Source organism: Theobroma cacao, chromosome 8 (genome assembly GCF_000208745.1).
Source record: "Theobroma cacao cultivar B97-61/B2 chromosome 8, Criollo_cocoa_genome_V2, whole genome shotgun sequence".
Classification (NCBI taxonomy): domain Eukaryota; kingdom Viridiplantae; phylum Streptophyta; class Magnoliopsida; order Malvales; family Malvaceae; genus Theobroma; species Theobroma cacao.
The window spans coordinates 8,980,702-8,997,854 of record NC_030857.1 but is presented as its reverse complement, the minus strand read 5'-3'; the positions used below and the strand labels follow the sequence as shown (position 1 = coordinate 8,997,854).

The window sequence follows — 17,153 nt, the reverse complement described above, 5'->3', positions numbered from 1 at the left end:
AAATTTTGATGCTAAAAGTGATGAGGCAATCTTTCTAAGATATGCATTAAGTTCAAAAGCATATAAAATTTTTAACAAAAAAACTTTAATAATTGAAAAATCTATTCATGTAGTTTTTGATGAAACTAATACTGTGCAAAAGCAAGCAATTGCTAATGATGATGATGCAAAAGACATTGAAAAACAAATGGAAGAAATGATCTTGGAGAATAAGAAAAATAGTGAAGAAAACTCATATGAAAGAGAAGCAAAAGTTCCACCTTTAGAAGATCTGCAAAGAATTGAAAACCAACCCAATGATATTCCAAAAAGTTGGAAATATGTCAAGACCACCCACAAGAGCAAATCATTGGTGATCTTTCAAAAGGAGTTAGGACAAGAAGAAGAGTTAAAGAAACATGTGAGTACTTGGCCTTCATTTCTCAAGTTGAGCTTAAAAATTTCAAAGAAGCAAAAAAAGAAGAAATCTGGATGTTGGCAATGCAAGAAAAGCTTGACATTTGAAAAAAATAGAGTCTGGACATTGATCCTATGACCATCCAATCACCCAATTATTGGTACAAATTGGTGTTTAGAAATAAGGTAGATAAACAAGGTAATGTAATAAGAAACAAAGCTAGGCTAATTGCTCAATGATATAATCAGAAAAAAGATATTGATTATAATGAAACCTTTACTCTTATTGCCAAGTTAAAGGCCATAAGATTATTACTTACATTTGCATGTTTCACGAATTTCAAAGTATTTCAAATGGATGTGAACAGTGCATTTTTAAATGACTTCATTCAAGAAAAAGTTTATATCAAACAACTCCTTGGTTTTGAAGATTTTGAAAAGCCTAATTATGTTTATAAATTACATAAGGCCTTATATGGACTAAAACAAGCTCCAAGAGCTTGGTATGAAAGACTTCCAAAATTTATGGTTGAAAAAGGTTACATTAGAGGAAATATTGATACAATCCTATTTATGAAGAAATGCTTGAATGATTTAATCATAGTTCAAATTTATGAGGATGATATTGTATTTGGTGCTACTGATGAAGTTTTGTGTAAGAACTTTGCTAAAGAAATGCAATGTGAGCTTGAAATGAGCATGATAAGTGAACTAAAAATTTTTCTTGGTCTTCAAATCAAATAAGGTGAAGATGACATCTTCATCACTCAAGAAAGATACACAAAAGAAATCTTAAAAAAGTTTGATGCGATGAAGCTGAAGTCAATTGGCACACCAATGAGTCCCTCCATCAAGCTTGATAAAGATGAGAAAGGAAAAAGTGTTGATCAAAAGCTCCATAGAGGTATGATCAACTCTTTACTCTACTTAACTACCAATAGACTTGACATACTGTTCAGTGTATGCTTGTATGCATGATTTCAATCACATCCCAAGGAATCACATTTGGCTGCTATGAAAAGAATCTTTAGGTACTTCTTGGACACACAAAGTTTAGGATTATGGTATCCAAGATAATCATATTTTAATCTCATTGGATACTCTGATGTTGATTTTGCGAGAAGTAAAACAAATAGGAAAAAACACTAATAGCACTTGTCAATTCCTTGGAAATATGTTTGTATCTTAGTCATGTAAAAAGCAAAACTTTGTTGCACTATAAACAGTTGAAACTGAATACATATCCTTAGGAAGTTGTTGTGCGCAAATTACATGGATTAGACAACAGTTAAAGGATTTTGGAGTAATCATGCATTATATATACATATTTTGTGATAACACAAGTGCTATGAACATCTTTAAAAATCTAGTTCAGTAATCTAGAACCAAACACATTGAAATTCGACATCACTTTATTAAAAATCATGTGCTTAGAAGAGACATTAAGATTGAATTTGTTGATATTGTGCATCAATTGTCTGATATTTTCACAAAACCCTTAAATGAAGAATGATTTTCCAAAATTAGAAGATAACTGAGGATGCTTAATGTAAATAAGCTTTAGATAAATCTTTTGAGTTCACCTTACACAAGTTAAGTGATTTGTTAGAAGTATCTCTTAAACTAAAGGCATATACTGATTGAGTTACCCTTTGCATATTTTAAATAAATCAAACAAGTCAGTAAAGACTTAATCGGTTAAGAAAACCATATAATCGATTAACACATTCTGTGTTGATCAGTATATTCAAAGTGCTTGACTTAATTGGTTAAATGTAAGACGTAATCAATTAAGAAACTCAAAAATGGAAAAAAACTATCTAACTCTGAAACTGAAATAGTAAAAAAATTAATCAGGGGTTGAAATTTTGAATTTCAAAAAAACAGAAATCAAACTCTATTTAAAGGAGGAAATTAATAACTTTCATAACTTCCCATCTCCCATTCATATTCTCTTTTCCTAAATCTGTCTCTTCAAAACCCAAATTCCTCCTCTCAAACTCTTCAAACATCACTTCAAACCCTAAGTCAAAAACAACCGAGAACAATGGCCAAATCCTCCTTACCAAGTGATGCTCTAAAAAAGAAACAAAGGAAAAGTCCTATTGAGGAGAATCCATCACCTAGGACTCAAAAGAAAAGGAAAAAGAACAACTCAGAACCAATGGCTAAAAAGATGAAAAAGAAATAGAAAGAGAAACCATTGGGGTCAAAGAAAGATGCTAAAAGGAGAAACTCCAACAAAAAAGGTAACTCTGCATCCTCAAAGTTTAGATATAAGATTCATGAGGAAAGATTTAAGAAAGTTGAAAATGCTCCCATATCTTATGACAAATTCATCGATTGGGACAGTCTTGATGAAGTTTTTGAAATCTAAAAAGTTTGTTTGAACATTTTGAGGAACTCAAATTAAAGAAATTAAGTGTTTTTGAGAATAAAACATATAGTCCTAATCTAGTCAAAGAATTTTATTCTGGCATTACCTTGGATAAAATAGAGCTTGATGATCCGGAAGATTTTGTTGATAATGGTATTAATGTGTTTCTGAATGGAAAGGAATTCATAGTCATTGATACTGATTTGAGGAATTTGTTGAAAATTGAATATGATATGCGAGAATATGAAGTTGTAGGAAAATATGATCCTTTATCCCTATGGAAAATTATTACTAGAAAAAGGGAAAGGTACTCCTTCAGGAGCTACGCAAGCTTCATCAAAAACCCTCAAGCTAAGATTTTACATTATTTTATTACATCAACAATTCATGGACAAAGCAGTAGTTTTAGCTATGTAAATCTTCAAAACATGTGGTTGATGGAACTTGCATTTAATGCAACTCCCTTCAATCTTGAAAGGTTTATGATTGAGAGTATGAGAAAAACTTGTTGTGTAGATAAGATCAATCTGCCTTACGAGAACATCAGTACCTCCTTGGTAAGAAAGAAAGGAATTTGAAGTGCAAGATATCAAATGGACAAGGTCAAAAGCAACGACTAAGCCATTTATTTAGGAATTCTATGAAAAATGGGATATAAACTTGAAAGAGAAAATTTTATTAAGATTCCAAAAAAAACCCCAAGAAGAGAATCCTCCCTCTGATCAAACCAAGATAGCCTCCCTTCCAATTTTTGATAAAATGATCTTCAATTTATTAATGAGGATAGATGGTAAGCTAAATGATTAGTCAATCAGGATTTTGAAAATTGAAAAACAACTACAAAGCCTGGCCACTATTATGAAAGAGAAAAGAAAAACACCATATGGTCCTGCATCCGAAAGCACTCCAACAGCTCAAAGTCCTAACCAAAAAGATACACTGCTAAGAATCTTGCAACTCAAACTGAAAGTGCTGAAATTGAACCTGCCACAACAAAGAAACAACATGTTCTTGAACTTGGAGTAAGAAGACAATGATGATACAGAAGTGATTGGTTCTCTTGATGACATCATCAACAATTTCAATCTTCAACAACATGATGAAGCAGAGAAAACTAAGAAATTTTCGACAAATTCTGAGGAAATCTTAATTATGGATATGTTTTATCAAATGGTAAGAGAAGAAAAAGTTGAGAAAGAAGCAGCAAAAAGCAAAGCACAGAAACCTGCACCTGGAAAAACTTCACCTAGCTTAGTTGACACTACAAGCATACGTAAGCCTACTGACAAAAGAAAAGGGAAAGGAACTGCATCTGCACGAGCTCTAGTCAAACCTATTAGAAAAATAAAGAAAACAATGGCAACAAAAACTAAGGTCCTCAAAAGAAGAATGTCCTCCAAGTTGACTACCAAAGCTAGATCCTCAATTAAATCTTCTAACCAAAAATCTCTCCAAGTCTCAGACTCTCCTCCTCTGATTCCTCATAAACTAAATCATCACCCTTATTATCTCTTAAACCCATCAATGTTCACTTCAACACTATGAATCCACCCTTTCCTCTAACTCCTCTTAAATCAACTTTTTCATAAGACACCTTCTTTTATTAATGACAAAAGAAAAGAGAGAGTAGAAGTAACAATATAATGATTTAAGAATCAGACTCTACTAGAGCTTAATTGTTGATGACATTCTGTTATTTTGTTATTAGCACTGATGTTTAGTTATCTTTGTGTTATTATAGTTGGCTTGTTAATGACATTTTGATTTAGTATGGATATGATCTGTTAATGATGATCTATTGATGACATCTTGTTATTTTGTTAAGAGATATCTACTAAATGCTTGATGATATCTTGTCACTTATTACTAACAATTATGCAAGTTTGTATGTTAACTCATGAATGTATTTTGTTAAATGTCTCATAGTACTGAATTAGTACTTACTATTTGCACTAAGAAACAGATAAAAATTAACTGCCCTACTGAGTTGGAAAACAAAAATAACTTGAAATATCATGCACACATTAAGGAGGAGCACACACTCGAGGGGAGCAATTCCTCATCATATGCAATATAAAGAAACGTAAAGACATTATGCTATAAATCAAGAGATGTTTTGTCATCATCAAAAAAATAAGAAAATTATTGACTCTATAAGTTTTTGATGATAACAAAACATTTTCATTTATTAATGTTCGACTATACTACTTGAGTGTGTAGGATAAAAATGTATGTCACTTAATAAAATAATCACTTGAAAGCAAACATCAAAACTCATCAGAATAAAAGGTCACAAAATGAGTTACAAACAGAAATCTCTTAATCGGTTAACCAAAAAAGTTAGTCAACTAAAATCCAAAAGTCAAAATCTAAAAGAAAGAGAATCAAATTTGTGAAGAATAATTTAAGAAATCTCGGTGACTAACATATCCCATGGCTGTTTAAGAGTAAAGGAAGATCAGCATTACCAAGATAAGAGAAAAATCAATTAAACAAAGAAAAATTGGTAAAGTTGGCCGCTCCAAAAACAATAAGCTCTTAATCGGTTAAAATCTTTTTTAATCGATTAACAGAGTAAAGCAGGCTACAAGACAAAGAAGACTTAACTAACTAAGAAGTATGGTTAGCTAGCTAAAAGCTCACTGTAAAAAAATTTGAATTTGAATGTCTGAATACAAACTTACGACTAGAAAGGATTTTAACTTGTTACTAAAGATATGAAGCTGTCAACATCCATCAGAGCTGATTTTTCAAGTGTAAAAAACATCTCCAATGGCTAAGAAGAAAATTAGATGCTACCAAGAACAAAAAGGAACCAATAATAGCAAAAATCCTCTCACTTCATCTTGTATTTCACTCCAATCTTTATAATAGAGATTAGCACCTCATCTTGTACCATTTAGATCAGCTTAGTGATCATAAATACATCTTTATATTTGTATTTCTTGATTACTTAAAATGTACGAGGCACTCTAAAAGGTTGATCAAGTTTGAGATAGCTTGGTTGTTATTCTAAGTTCTAACTTAGCCTAAAAAATGTTAATTTTGGATTTTGGTTGATCTCGTGAAAAAACATTATTAAAAGTTGTTGCTGGGTTTGTGAAAAATCATTGTAAAAGCTTGATGAAAACTTGAGAATTTCACCAATTTTAGTAAGTCAATTTAAAAATCCTTGATTAAAATATCAAAGTAGTAAATGTAAGCCAAAGAAACCGAACCATTATAAACTGTTAAGCATTGTCTACTCTACTTCATCTCTTTGTTACTCATCTAACAACCTTTAGACTCTTCTCATCAACTCCCTTTACAAGCTCGTAACTACGAACCAATTTCTAGTGACATTCAAAAAATACTATTCACCCCTCTCTAGCACACTTTTTGGGACCAACATTGTCACATCACATCGATGCCACATGATCATGTTGGTGCCACATCATCAAAGTGTGCCATTTCAGCATCACGTCAACACCTATGTCATCTCTTTTAACGAAAAAGTGAATATCATTAAAGAGAGGAACTAAATTAAAGTAATTCGTTAAATCAAAAAACTAAATTGCTTCGATTTTAAGTATAAAAACTAAATTAAATAAAATACATGAGTAAAGAGACTTAGTGGATATTTTAACCATTTTCTAATATAATCATGTCATGTCTTAAACTAATATGTCTACATTACCATTATAAATTTCACAATGTGCTCTACACATTATGCCTTCTATTATCAATTCTATAATGTAATCATGTCTTATACTAATATTTTTTAAAATGAACGCATGGCAAACATAAGACATTGAAATCTTCATAATTCAATGATTGTTTGCATCAAGTAAAAGAGAGGTGCGTAGCCTTAAATGAGCTGATAAAAAGTAAATAACGCAATAGAGAGCTATAATTCTTTCTTTCTTTCACACCCATATCTTATGACCATGTTTTCTAGTGATCACAAAACTTATAACCCTTAAAATAGTTTTTTGTTTGAAAATTTATAACCCTTAAATTTTTCATCACTAGTTTTGGGTTTCGATTATAAAATCAAGTGACAATCCCAACTAAGAAAGCCGAGGACTCAAGGAAGATATTTTCATACAATAATATCTACTATAGTGTATACTTTGTAGCAGATTCTTCCTATTCAGATAAATGAAAAAAGTACACAAAAAAGACATGCAAGGCACCAATTTCAAAATTAATGTTTCTCTCTACATTAATGGCCGTGAACAAGTTTCGTTACTGCATTTCATTTGTCTTCGTGCTGCACTCTATCAAGAATAACCTCATATAACACTCTTCAGTCAAATCCAAGTTTAAAACTTGGGCACTTACCTGCTTCCCTTGAAATCTTGACTTCAACAGAATTCTTCGTTATATCAACTGTCTCCTGACAAGTATGGATAATTGGACTTGAGCAACCAACAGCTGATTCCAAATTGTCTGAGTCAGTCTGCATGAAACATTGCACATTATAAGAGCTCCCAAATCAGTTGTAAGAAATGGTTTTTCTTAAGGACGAAAAAAAAGGTTAAAGAAACAATTGCACAGCACATCAAGTTTGATCATAGGATAGGCAAGCCCAAAATAGCTCCTATGAGTATTCATATGGTTAACCATCTCACCACAATATGCCATGTAAATGCCTATCCAAATGGAGAATTTGTGTGCTTAAAGTTTGGTTTAAGAACTCATGCCACTCAGTGGCTGAATATAACCACCTCCATTTCTGATTTGTTTTCTATCCTTTTATTGGTGGCAGCAGCATACAAATGAACCTGAAATCATTCAACTATCCTAAGGCTTTCTATTGGAAAGAAAGAACACAAAGCCTCCATAAAGCTTTTACTGATTATACAGGATTAATTAGCTGGGGTTAAATAGTACATGCAATAAAAAATAAAATTGAGGATGCAATACAGGAATAAGAGAAAAACAGCCCAAACCTCATGTGTGTTTCCAACTTCACTGTTCTTGGGGGATTTACTGCCACTACAACTGGATTTTGCTAGAGAATCCAACCCCAGTCAGGAAGTTACAGCTAGAGAAACGTAATTTAGAAAAATCCAGAAGCAAAGAAAGTTGCAATTGCACATAATTGCATTTAAACTTACCTTTGGGATAGAGATGAGGGAACTTTTGGATGTTTATGCATTCAGTTGACTCCCTCTTATCCAGTTTTTCACTTGATCCATGATTTGCTATTGGTACCCTTTGTGGTTGACTACATTCAGGAATATTTCTAGTAGAATCTGAACTCTGAGGCTCCTTAGGAACTGGATTCATGATGTTCCTATCCATAGACACCGTGGCAATGCTGTCTTGCATAATAGGTTTTTGGAGGATGGACAGGATTTGAATAGCTGCAGAGGTAAAACATATGATTGTTGCTTATGACATCAAGGCAGCAGTGTTAATCAGAATCATGGATTGCCTCAAGAATTGGCCTTCAATGAGACCCCAATTTGACTTCTTCTTTTTTTTTTCCAGTTTCCAACTTTTGTTTTTACCCTAGCAAGCATCTAAGTTATTGTAAAAGTTTATATACGAGCAGTATGTACCATATAGGCACCATGTACCAAATTCCTTAATTTATTCTCAGGTGTGTTGCATAGCAGAAGAAATATACCAATAACTTGCATTAAGACCAGTCAAGTCCTGGGCCTGGTGAGAGAATATCTATGCTGTCAAGTTTTTACATCTTATATGAATAATTATGGGAAGAGATGTATGATGTCATTTTACAGAATGGAAGAAAAATAGGTATAAGAGAAAAGAAAATTCTTTATATTTGTTAGTTTTGTTACATATGATGATCAAATCAAAGTGAGAATGCATTTACCATCACGTAAAGGCTTGTTTGCAGATACATTCTCACTTAATTTTGTCTCATCAATGTTTGAGCTGCTATAACTTGGATCTGCATATCCCCTTGCACAAGCACTTTTTTGAGGTTGTCCTACATATTGATGACATAACATTTTCAGACAGGAATACCAGGACCCATAAATAGAACTACAAACTTACAACAAAAAAATACTTGTAAACATAAGACAAAGTAAGATAAAGAGTAAAACTTCAAAACTTAGAACTAAAAAATAAGACATCCTATATGAAAAGAAGAAAGAGAATAAAGAACAATGAAAGTGTTTAGTTAAGACACCATGGTCCATAAAAGGAAAAAAATAGATATACAAGCTATATCAACTCAAAAGTTTTCTCGAGAGTGTTACGTACATAACAATGGTAAGACTCGGGATTACATGGAAGGCAAAAATTACCTTCAAAAATCAACACATACAAAGAAAAGAATTCAATAAAGTGACATATAAGAAATGCAACTTAAGTCATCAGAACTGGCACCAGCTAACCTTTCAAAAAGGATTTATTGGTTTTAAGACAATTCTGCACTCTGTGCATCAGCCCTGTTTTTCCAGCAATATTGGAATTGCTTACACGGACATCTGAGTCCATAAGGCCTTGATAGTTTCCTTCAGGTTCTCCAATCTCAACCAAATGAGCATCAAATGCTATTGATTCACCGGATTGTATTACTTCGTCTTTCTTGAGGAATCTGCTACTTATTAGTTTCTTGCTTCCATCATATAACATAATCTGAATTAAAGACCCAAGAAGGAAGTCTGAGCATCAACCATAATTTATGATGAGAAAAAATGGAATCGAACTAAACTATCAGCAAATTATATCACTTTACAAGACTGGGAACAAGCTTATGAAGAAGGTGACCCAAAAAAAAAATTCAAATAGCCGCTAATAGAAAAGCAAAGAAAGGAAAAAGACTTATGGACTAATTTATTTCTCAAAACTGACAAAGAAGATCAGTCTGATTGTAAGGAGAAAAAAGCCATGAAGATTGTGAATATAGACCTGCCTCTGCAGGGTTCCAGAATTTGTGAGTTGTAAGAAACCATCATGGTACTTCTTGGCTTTTTGAGTAACTTGTGTAGTGTACATGACCTGCCATTCTAAATTGAAAAAGACACGTTTCTCTGAAGAAGGAGGAGAGTGGAAAAAAAGCTAGAAAATAATATAATCATCAAGAAACTTGCAATGTTTAGACTCACCAACCTTTTCCAAAAGCTCCATCACTTTCAGATTGTTGCTTCTGCTCATGCCTTATTCCTAGTTTCGCATCATTACTGCTATCATTTCCTTTGCATTCACAAATCTCAACCAAATGAGCATCTAAAGGTATTGATTCTCCAGATCTTATTACTACATCTCTCTTGAGAAAGCTGCTTTCTAAGAGTTTTCTGTGTTCATCAAACAACACGACCTGAAAGGAATGTAAAACCAGGTGCTGTAAACATGAACTTTGCTTCTACAGAACCTCTATCAACAAAATATCACTTGGGAATTGATCTCTAACTCTAACGGTGTTGCTGAATATAGAAAGATAGTAATAGTAAAAGGAATCTAGAGATTTCGAGAGGGTTAATATATCTAAACAATCAGCACTTTAAGGAAGATCATATAAATAGAAGCTTCTGTTATTAACCTGCCTCCCAAGAGATCCACAAACTGAGACTCGTAAGAAACCATCATGATACCTCTTTGATTTTTGAGTTAGCTGTGTAGTGTACAGGACCTGCCATTCTAAATTAGAAAGGAGAACACATCAACCTGCTGAAGAAACAACAAATTATAACTTCCACTGAGACAAATGCAAATTGATCCTATAGAAACCATGGAACAGGGTGGATTATTGGTGGCAATATGACAACTGAATGATCTGTAGCAAGGGTGAGCACAGGCATAGCAAAGCAATCACACATTCACAAAATGCTCCATCTAGTTCTAAATCCAAGTGCATGAGCAATAATTTTAAGAAAATTGTCATCAACTGACCTGTCACACTAGTTTTCATTGTAGTTGGACTAGTTTGTGGAGCTCCATATTTCCGTAGTTCAGTCTTCTTGAACTCTGAAATGTAAGCAAAGTTACAACAGCTACAGCCACAGCTACAGCTACAGCCTATCACATTATTAATAGTATCGTAATAGAAAACATTTTACCAAGTAATAAAACTAACCTCTGATTATTTTTTGCGATGGGCTGAGATCGATTGGCCTTGCTTTGTTGCTATTTATTCCAGCATCTGAAGCAAAAGAATCGCAGTGAGAATTCTCAGTGAAAATATGAAACAATTCAATTGAAAGAAGGTGGTACCAGAACTAAAATGAGATCCGTGGAGGAGGCCAACGTCCACATGATAGGCAGAGAAAGAGAGTGTTTGGGCAGGGCTAACAACTTCATCTTTTCTCAGCATCCTGCACTCCAGAAGCTTCTCGGAGTCATCGTAAAGCATCAGCTGCACCCATTCCCCAAATTATTAGAAACGAATCGAGAGATTGATTAGTGTTTTCATTCGTTGCTCATAAAATCGAACCTTGCTGGTTGAAATGTGAAGATCTAGGAAACCGTCTTGATAAACTTTCCGCTTCTGTTTGATGTGCTTGGTGTAAGTCACGCTCCATCTCTTCTTCTCTTCTTCCATTCTCCAGAATGCCCAATTTCAATCAACTTCTTCCTTTTCTTTTTCTTCGAATTATTGGCGCCGACCTGGCGGAATTCAAATTCCACTCTTCACTTTCGCTTGCACTTCTTGTCTTCCTTTTTTTAATCCAATAACAATAATTATTACGCATCTTCACAACAAAAAAAATTGTAACTAAATTTAAAGATTAATTCAACTGCCTTGCCTTTGCCCTTGCCCTTGCCGTTGTGTCATCTTTTTTAATTTAATTTAATTAAGAAACTTTATTAATCCCCTATTTGTAATAATTTTCATCAACATATTGTAACTAATATCTTTAGTTAAAAAATTATAAATGAGATCATTTTTATTAGAAACGTTATTGATCAAACTTTTTATTATACTATATTTCTTATAAATTTTATAAATAAATAATTTTTATTGTCACATACAATCCATGTATTATGTCACACGTTAGAACTTAAACCTAACCCTGTGTGGTCTTAAGCTCTGAAATAGAGTTTTAAGTAAACCTATAATGCACGGGCCCATGTTCCCAACTTAAAAAATCACACGGGGTTGGGTTTAAGTTCTTATCCCATGACAAGTGGTATCAGAGTAAACCTGAATCTTCACTGATATGGGCTCCATGAGAAGTACAAGGGTCGAGGTAGACTCGGACTAATGTAAGAATCTTTCTCCTCTACATAATTGGGTAAGGTTGAATATTATTGATCCCACATCAATAAGAAATGGGGTGGGTCTTGGAAATATAAACACGAGTTTTCCATCATCTATCAAACATGTTTTTTGGGTTGAGAATGTGGGCCATGATTTATAAACTTACTTAAACTTTATTTTCAAAGTTTAAGGCCACACGGGTTGAGCTTAAATGTCAGCTTGTGACACATTACTAGTTCATAATTTTCATTCTCATTGGACTTTGAAAAATATCTATACTATATATATAAAAGTTTCTCATTGGACTTAGAAAAATATCTATACTATATATATAAAAGTAGCTCAGCAAGCTACGATTCCAATTGCCCTTAATTGGGCCTCCAATCAAATGACATTAATTGCCCTTGATTGGACTTTTAATTGAATGACAAGTGTCATTCAATTGGAGGGCTACATCATTTTTTTCTCCCCATTTTGCAAAATAATGTTGTTTTGCAAGCTTATGAGCTTTTTCCCCTTTTCTTGTTGGGTTGCTCAAATCGACGTTGTTTTTAACCTTACCATTTGGCTTGTTTAGGTAGGGTTTTGGTAAGTTTAGATATCTATTTTATTTTCTCTATTTCGGTTTCTTTGTCGTAACATTTTTTTTTATAGTTTTGGTTATTGAGTGCTTTGATTAAATGGAAGAAATAAGGAAAAGGGACGAGGATGGAGGAATGAAGGGCTTTAGGGTTCACTGCTTAAAGGGTGGCTTTTGGGGTTGAATGGGAAAAAGTGTGGTATTATGGGTGCTGTTTATTTATCGAGGGAGGGGTTCGAGTTTTTGTTGGACAAAATTGGTGGGGAGAAAGAAGAAGAAAGGATGATTGAGGGTGATGGGTTATCACATTTGCTAGATAGGTTTTTGGTTGTGAAAGCTGTAGGGATGAGGCGGTTTTTCTTTTGATGGGTTTAGGGTTTTGTTTTAAGATTCAATTGAGGTGGTCGTTTTTTGTTGGTGGCTAATCTTGATTTTTTGTCGGTAGAGTTAGTTGTGGGATTAATGGTTTTAGGGTTTGCTTATTGTTTCAAAACGATGTCATTTTGCGCATATAAGTGTAAAAGAAAATGTCAGTGATTTGTCTACTAATTTCACTTTGTCTTCTGAGGAGCTCTATTAACCAGTTACTTCGGTTCATTGCATGATAACTGGTCCTTTCTATACCTCTTTTGGAAGAGTCTATTAAGTGATGCTTGTCGTCATTGCTTTATGATTGATTTCTCCTATTTCATTTTGGAAAAGTTAAAAAGCATGGTTTAGGGTTTTCTTTCTTCTTTGTTTTAAGGTCTCTTTCTTGATTAGTTTATTATCATTGTTATTTTTTTTTTGTTTTTTTGTTTTCTGTGGTTTAAGGTATGGTATAGAGTTTAATGTTGCAAATTTTAATATGTGTTGTAAGATTTTGTTATTCTTTCTTTTCTCTTATAAGTTCTCTTTGTTGATTAGTTTATTCGATGATATTTTCTCCTCATAATAGCTTTTTATTTTCCTTTTATTTTATCATTATTTAATTTCGTGTTTTTTGTTTTCTTATGGTTTAGGGTTTAATGTTGCAATGTTTTGTTATCATTTTGCTTTTCTATTCTCTTTTTAGCCATATTAAGAAAGTAATGAAATCTTCTATTTCAATTCAAATTTTTTTGTTTGGTTATACTATTATGTTCTTTATATTTATTTCAGTTTCTTTAATTTTAGTATTATGTTCTTCATTTTTAATTCAATTTGGTTTCAAATTGTTTGATTGTCTCTAAGCTCAGATTTGGTCATTCAAGTTATTGAATTATATACTTGAGGTTTTCAATAGTTTGAAATTGATAAATCTGTTTGCCTATGAGTTTGCAATGTTTACAAATAACTTCCTATTTTTTTATACTTTTGTCTTTTAGGTTATTTCATTATATTCTCATTGCTTTGTTGCTTTGATAGAAATTTTATTCGTATACTTTTCCTTTGTGTATTTTGTTTGTATAGACAAGTATGCACAATAAATTGTTAAAATGCTTATGGTTTATTTTTGGTTTCTTGAAAAATATTTATTTTGAACTTAGATAGTAAGAATACTTTTCTCTTTTGGTACTTGAAAGTCAACTATTGAGGGTAGGGGATATTACATTAATATATAAGTTTTGTAAGTTTAATTTGTGTATTGTGTATATTGTACAAATGCAATGTCAAATGGAGGTACGAGGAAAAGAATAAGATAAATACAAACTGCTAATCATTCAAATTATAGTGATTTTTTTCTGATGAGCTTTATGATGTTCCTCTTTTAGATCATTTAAAATTGCCATGTACTATGGGTTATTCTTCTGTAGTAATAGATAGGAATGTTATTGTCAGTGTTAACTGTGAAACTATTGAACTTTGAACATTCAAAGTTCAATCAATTGTGAGTATGTCAACTGAACATAATATTTTTATTTTAAAAATTTATATGATGTTCCAATTGTACATAATCTGTCAGTAAAAACTTTAAAAAGATGCAATTCTGATTTTGAAAGTCCGTATGATGTGCCTATTATGGATCATCAATTTGCGGTGGACTTTGCTTCAACCAGTGGTATCGAGGCATGAATAACATTCAAGGTATATGTACAAATATTTGTATAACTAGCTTAACATAGACAATTGTTTGATAGTTGTTAAAGGAATGTTTAGTATTGTTGGTATTTACCAATTTATGTTTTTTGTTTATTTGCAAAATAAAAAGGTAGTCGTAAAATTATTAATTCTAACATTGAATAGCTTCAAAGTCACATTAAAATGTCAAATGAGTTCAGGAATAATGGACATACAAGTAAGTGACCTTTAAATTTTAACTAATTTAAGTTAGCGCAATTAGTTCTACAATTTTTGTGATTAGTAGTTTATTGTTCTCTTTTACGACAATAGGAAGGTACAACAGTCTTTAGCTTCGGAGGATCAAATTGTATTTGTCTTTTTTGTGTTGCTATGATGTGGTATGAAGAAAGAGTTCATACAACTCATACTACACATTTTTGTACATTTACATCATGTTGTCAACAAGGTACGGTTCAATTACCTTTGTTTAGACGTGCATCTGATTTTTTAAACTCTTTATTAAATTATGCAAGAAAGTACTTGAGTTGTCATTTTAGAGAAAATATTAACATTTACAATTCTATGTTTCAGTTTACATCCATAGGAGGTAGGATAGATAATAATGTAAATAGTATTCTAGGTTCGTATAGCTTTAAAATAAATGGACAAAACCATCATTGGATTGGTTATTTCCTTCCAACATTAAGCTACAGACCAAAATCTGCACAACTTTATATATATGATACTGAAATGAGGTTTCAAATAAAATGTATATTTTTAGACATGTACATTCCAATAACATCATCAATAGATCTATAGTAAAAAGTTTAATTAAAATGCTTGATAAAACTAACGAAAAAGTTAAAATGTTTAGAACAGCAAGAGACAGGTTTAGAGAATCGGATAATTCCTTTGTTCAGCTAAAATTAATTGGATCTCGCAATGTTTGTGATAGAACTTTTGCAATTCCTACTATGTCAGCAGTTGCTGCATTGATAGTTGGGGATATAGGATAATCAGATAGCCATCGTAATATTATTGTTGAGCATAAAACTAATGGTGTTAAACGAATAAGTGAGCTTTATCCCTCTTTTATGGCAGTGTAGTATCCTCTGTTATATCCTTATGAGGAGGATCAATATATGCTAGATATTAGTTTTGTCGATTACCTTGTGAAGCAACAATAAAAAAAGAAGCAAGTCATAATAAAAGAATATTATGCTTATATAATTCAACAATGAAATCCTACATAGAACACATTGTTGATAGGTGGTATGTCACGACCCGGAACCACCCTCGGGTCCATGACAACCACCTCGACGTCCCGATTGACACTCATTACCCAAAATACCAACCGGAACCTCGCAAGGCTTACATATTAGTATCTTTCCTTTTCTGTGAGCAATCGTTGTTAAACATTCCATTTAAAACAATTACCGGTCATTTTTGACTCAAATAAATCCAAAGAAATTTTTTTTAAAGGATTTATAGACAAATATCACTATTCAAAATATTGATTAAAATATAGTATTTTATACAAAACAATATTTATAGAAACACGTGTAAGAAATCTTTTGTAATGTGTAAGTAAAATAAATTCATACATACAAAAATTTACTAAGTTATAATGTACAATAATGGTTACAATGACAAGTGGCCCAAAATACACCCAGTGTTGGTGCTAGAAGCCTACTGTCTGTGTGGTAGAGATGTCAATTGGAATCCTTGACAAAATAGGGTATCTGCAAGCTACCACAGACCTGAAATGTTTGGAAATGAGGTGGGTGAGATTTTGCAATCCCAATGAGTAAACAGATATTATCATAAGTATCTAAAGGCGAGTAAAATGGAGGCAAGTTTAAACAACAAATTACGAACCATTTCATAATGTTTTCAATTTATTTCTTAAATCATAAAATATTTGTAATTTACCAAAACAGTTGTTAAGACTTTCGTCTTTTATTAAAAACAAGGCTCAAGCCAAAACTAATCCTCGGGGATACCTTGGCCGAGGCATCTAACCGAGTCTACCAAGGTTGTTATAACATTTACATGTGAAACACATTTTTATTTTTAAAACAAGTCATTCCTTGGCATTGGCCGAGTTACACATTCAAGTGGGGGTTCGATGTGAAGTGAGCTCTAATACTACCCTAGGAGTTACCCTCATCGCCTCTACAACCAGAGTAACTATATAACCGGGTTTACCGTGCCCCTCTAATAGGTAGTTCACGAAAACCCGTCACTACAGTGACCAACACACCAATTTTAATAAAATTTCGACAGTATAACGTGGCTTTTATTTATTTATCCAGCTTGCATAGTAAAAACAGCTTACATAAATTTTTCAATACACTTACAAAATATAGCCACATATACTCATATCTCATAAGCCATTCATAGGAAAATATATAATTTTCAAGACAGTTAACAGCCTCCAATTACTCAATTTCATAATCAACCCAATATATCTTTATTTGTCACAGTTATTTGTAAAACATCAAAAATCCCGTTTTAATCTCGTTTTCATTTCATAAAATACATAAAGAGCATTTAAAAATAAACTCTAGATAATTTACAATAATAATAAGTTTACTCACCGTTTGTACAAA

At 32.4% G+C, this 17,153-nt stretch overlaps 1 protein-coding gene across 4 annotated transcripts; it reads right to left on the bottom strand.

Moving 5' to 3' along the window:
* On the bottom strand, window positions 3,457–11,434 carry LOC18592772. Of its 4 annotated transcripts, XM_018125377.1 has the most exons (13): window positions 11,172–11,434; window positions 10,952–11,093; window positions 10,815–10,880; window positions 10,631–10,705; window positions 10,281–10,378; window positions 9,851–10,058; window positions 9,650–9,747; window positions 9,133–9,376; window positions 8,604–8,720; window positions 7,876–8,124; window positions 7,708–7,769; window positions 7,097–7,214; window positions 3,457–3,757 (listed from the first exon to the last, which is right to left on the bottom strand). In XM_018125377.1, the coding sequence occupies exons 1-13, from the start codon at window positions 11,277–11,279 to the stop codon at window positions 3,732–3,734; spliced, it is 1,611 nt and encodes a 536-aa protein (XP_017980866.1). In that variant the 5' UTR covers window positions 11,280–11,434; the 3' UTR covers window positions 3,457–3,731. The 4 variants fall into 4 exon arrangements, with proteins under 4 accessions (XP_017980866.1, XP_007019709.2, XP_017980868.1 ...); XM_007019647.2 differs by lacking the exon at window positions 3,457–3,757 and having other exon boundaries at window positions 6,837–7,214; XM_018125379.1 differs by lacking the exons at window positions 3,457–3,757; window positions 7,708–7,769 and having other exon boundaries at window positions 7,133–7,214.

Coding starts and splice junctions, on each gene's coding strand:
- LOC18592772 (XM_007019647.2), bottom strand. CDS start 11,279: ATGGAAGAAGAGAAGAAGAGATGGAGCGTGACTTACACCAAGCACATC. Junction 10,059..10,280: donor GTGGATCTCTTGGGAGGCAG/GTTAATAACAGA, acceptor CATTCCTTTCAG/GTCGTGTTGTTTGATGAACA. Junction 7,215..7,707: donor AAGTTGGAAACACACATGAG/GTTTGGGCTGTT, acceptor TGTTTCATGCAG/ACTGACTCAGACAATTTGGA.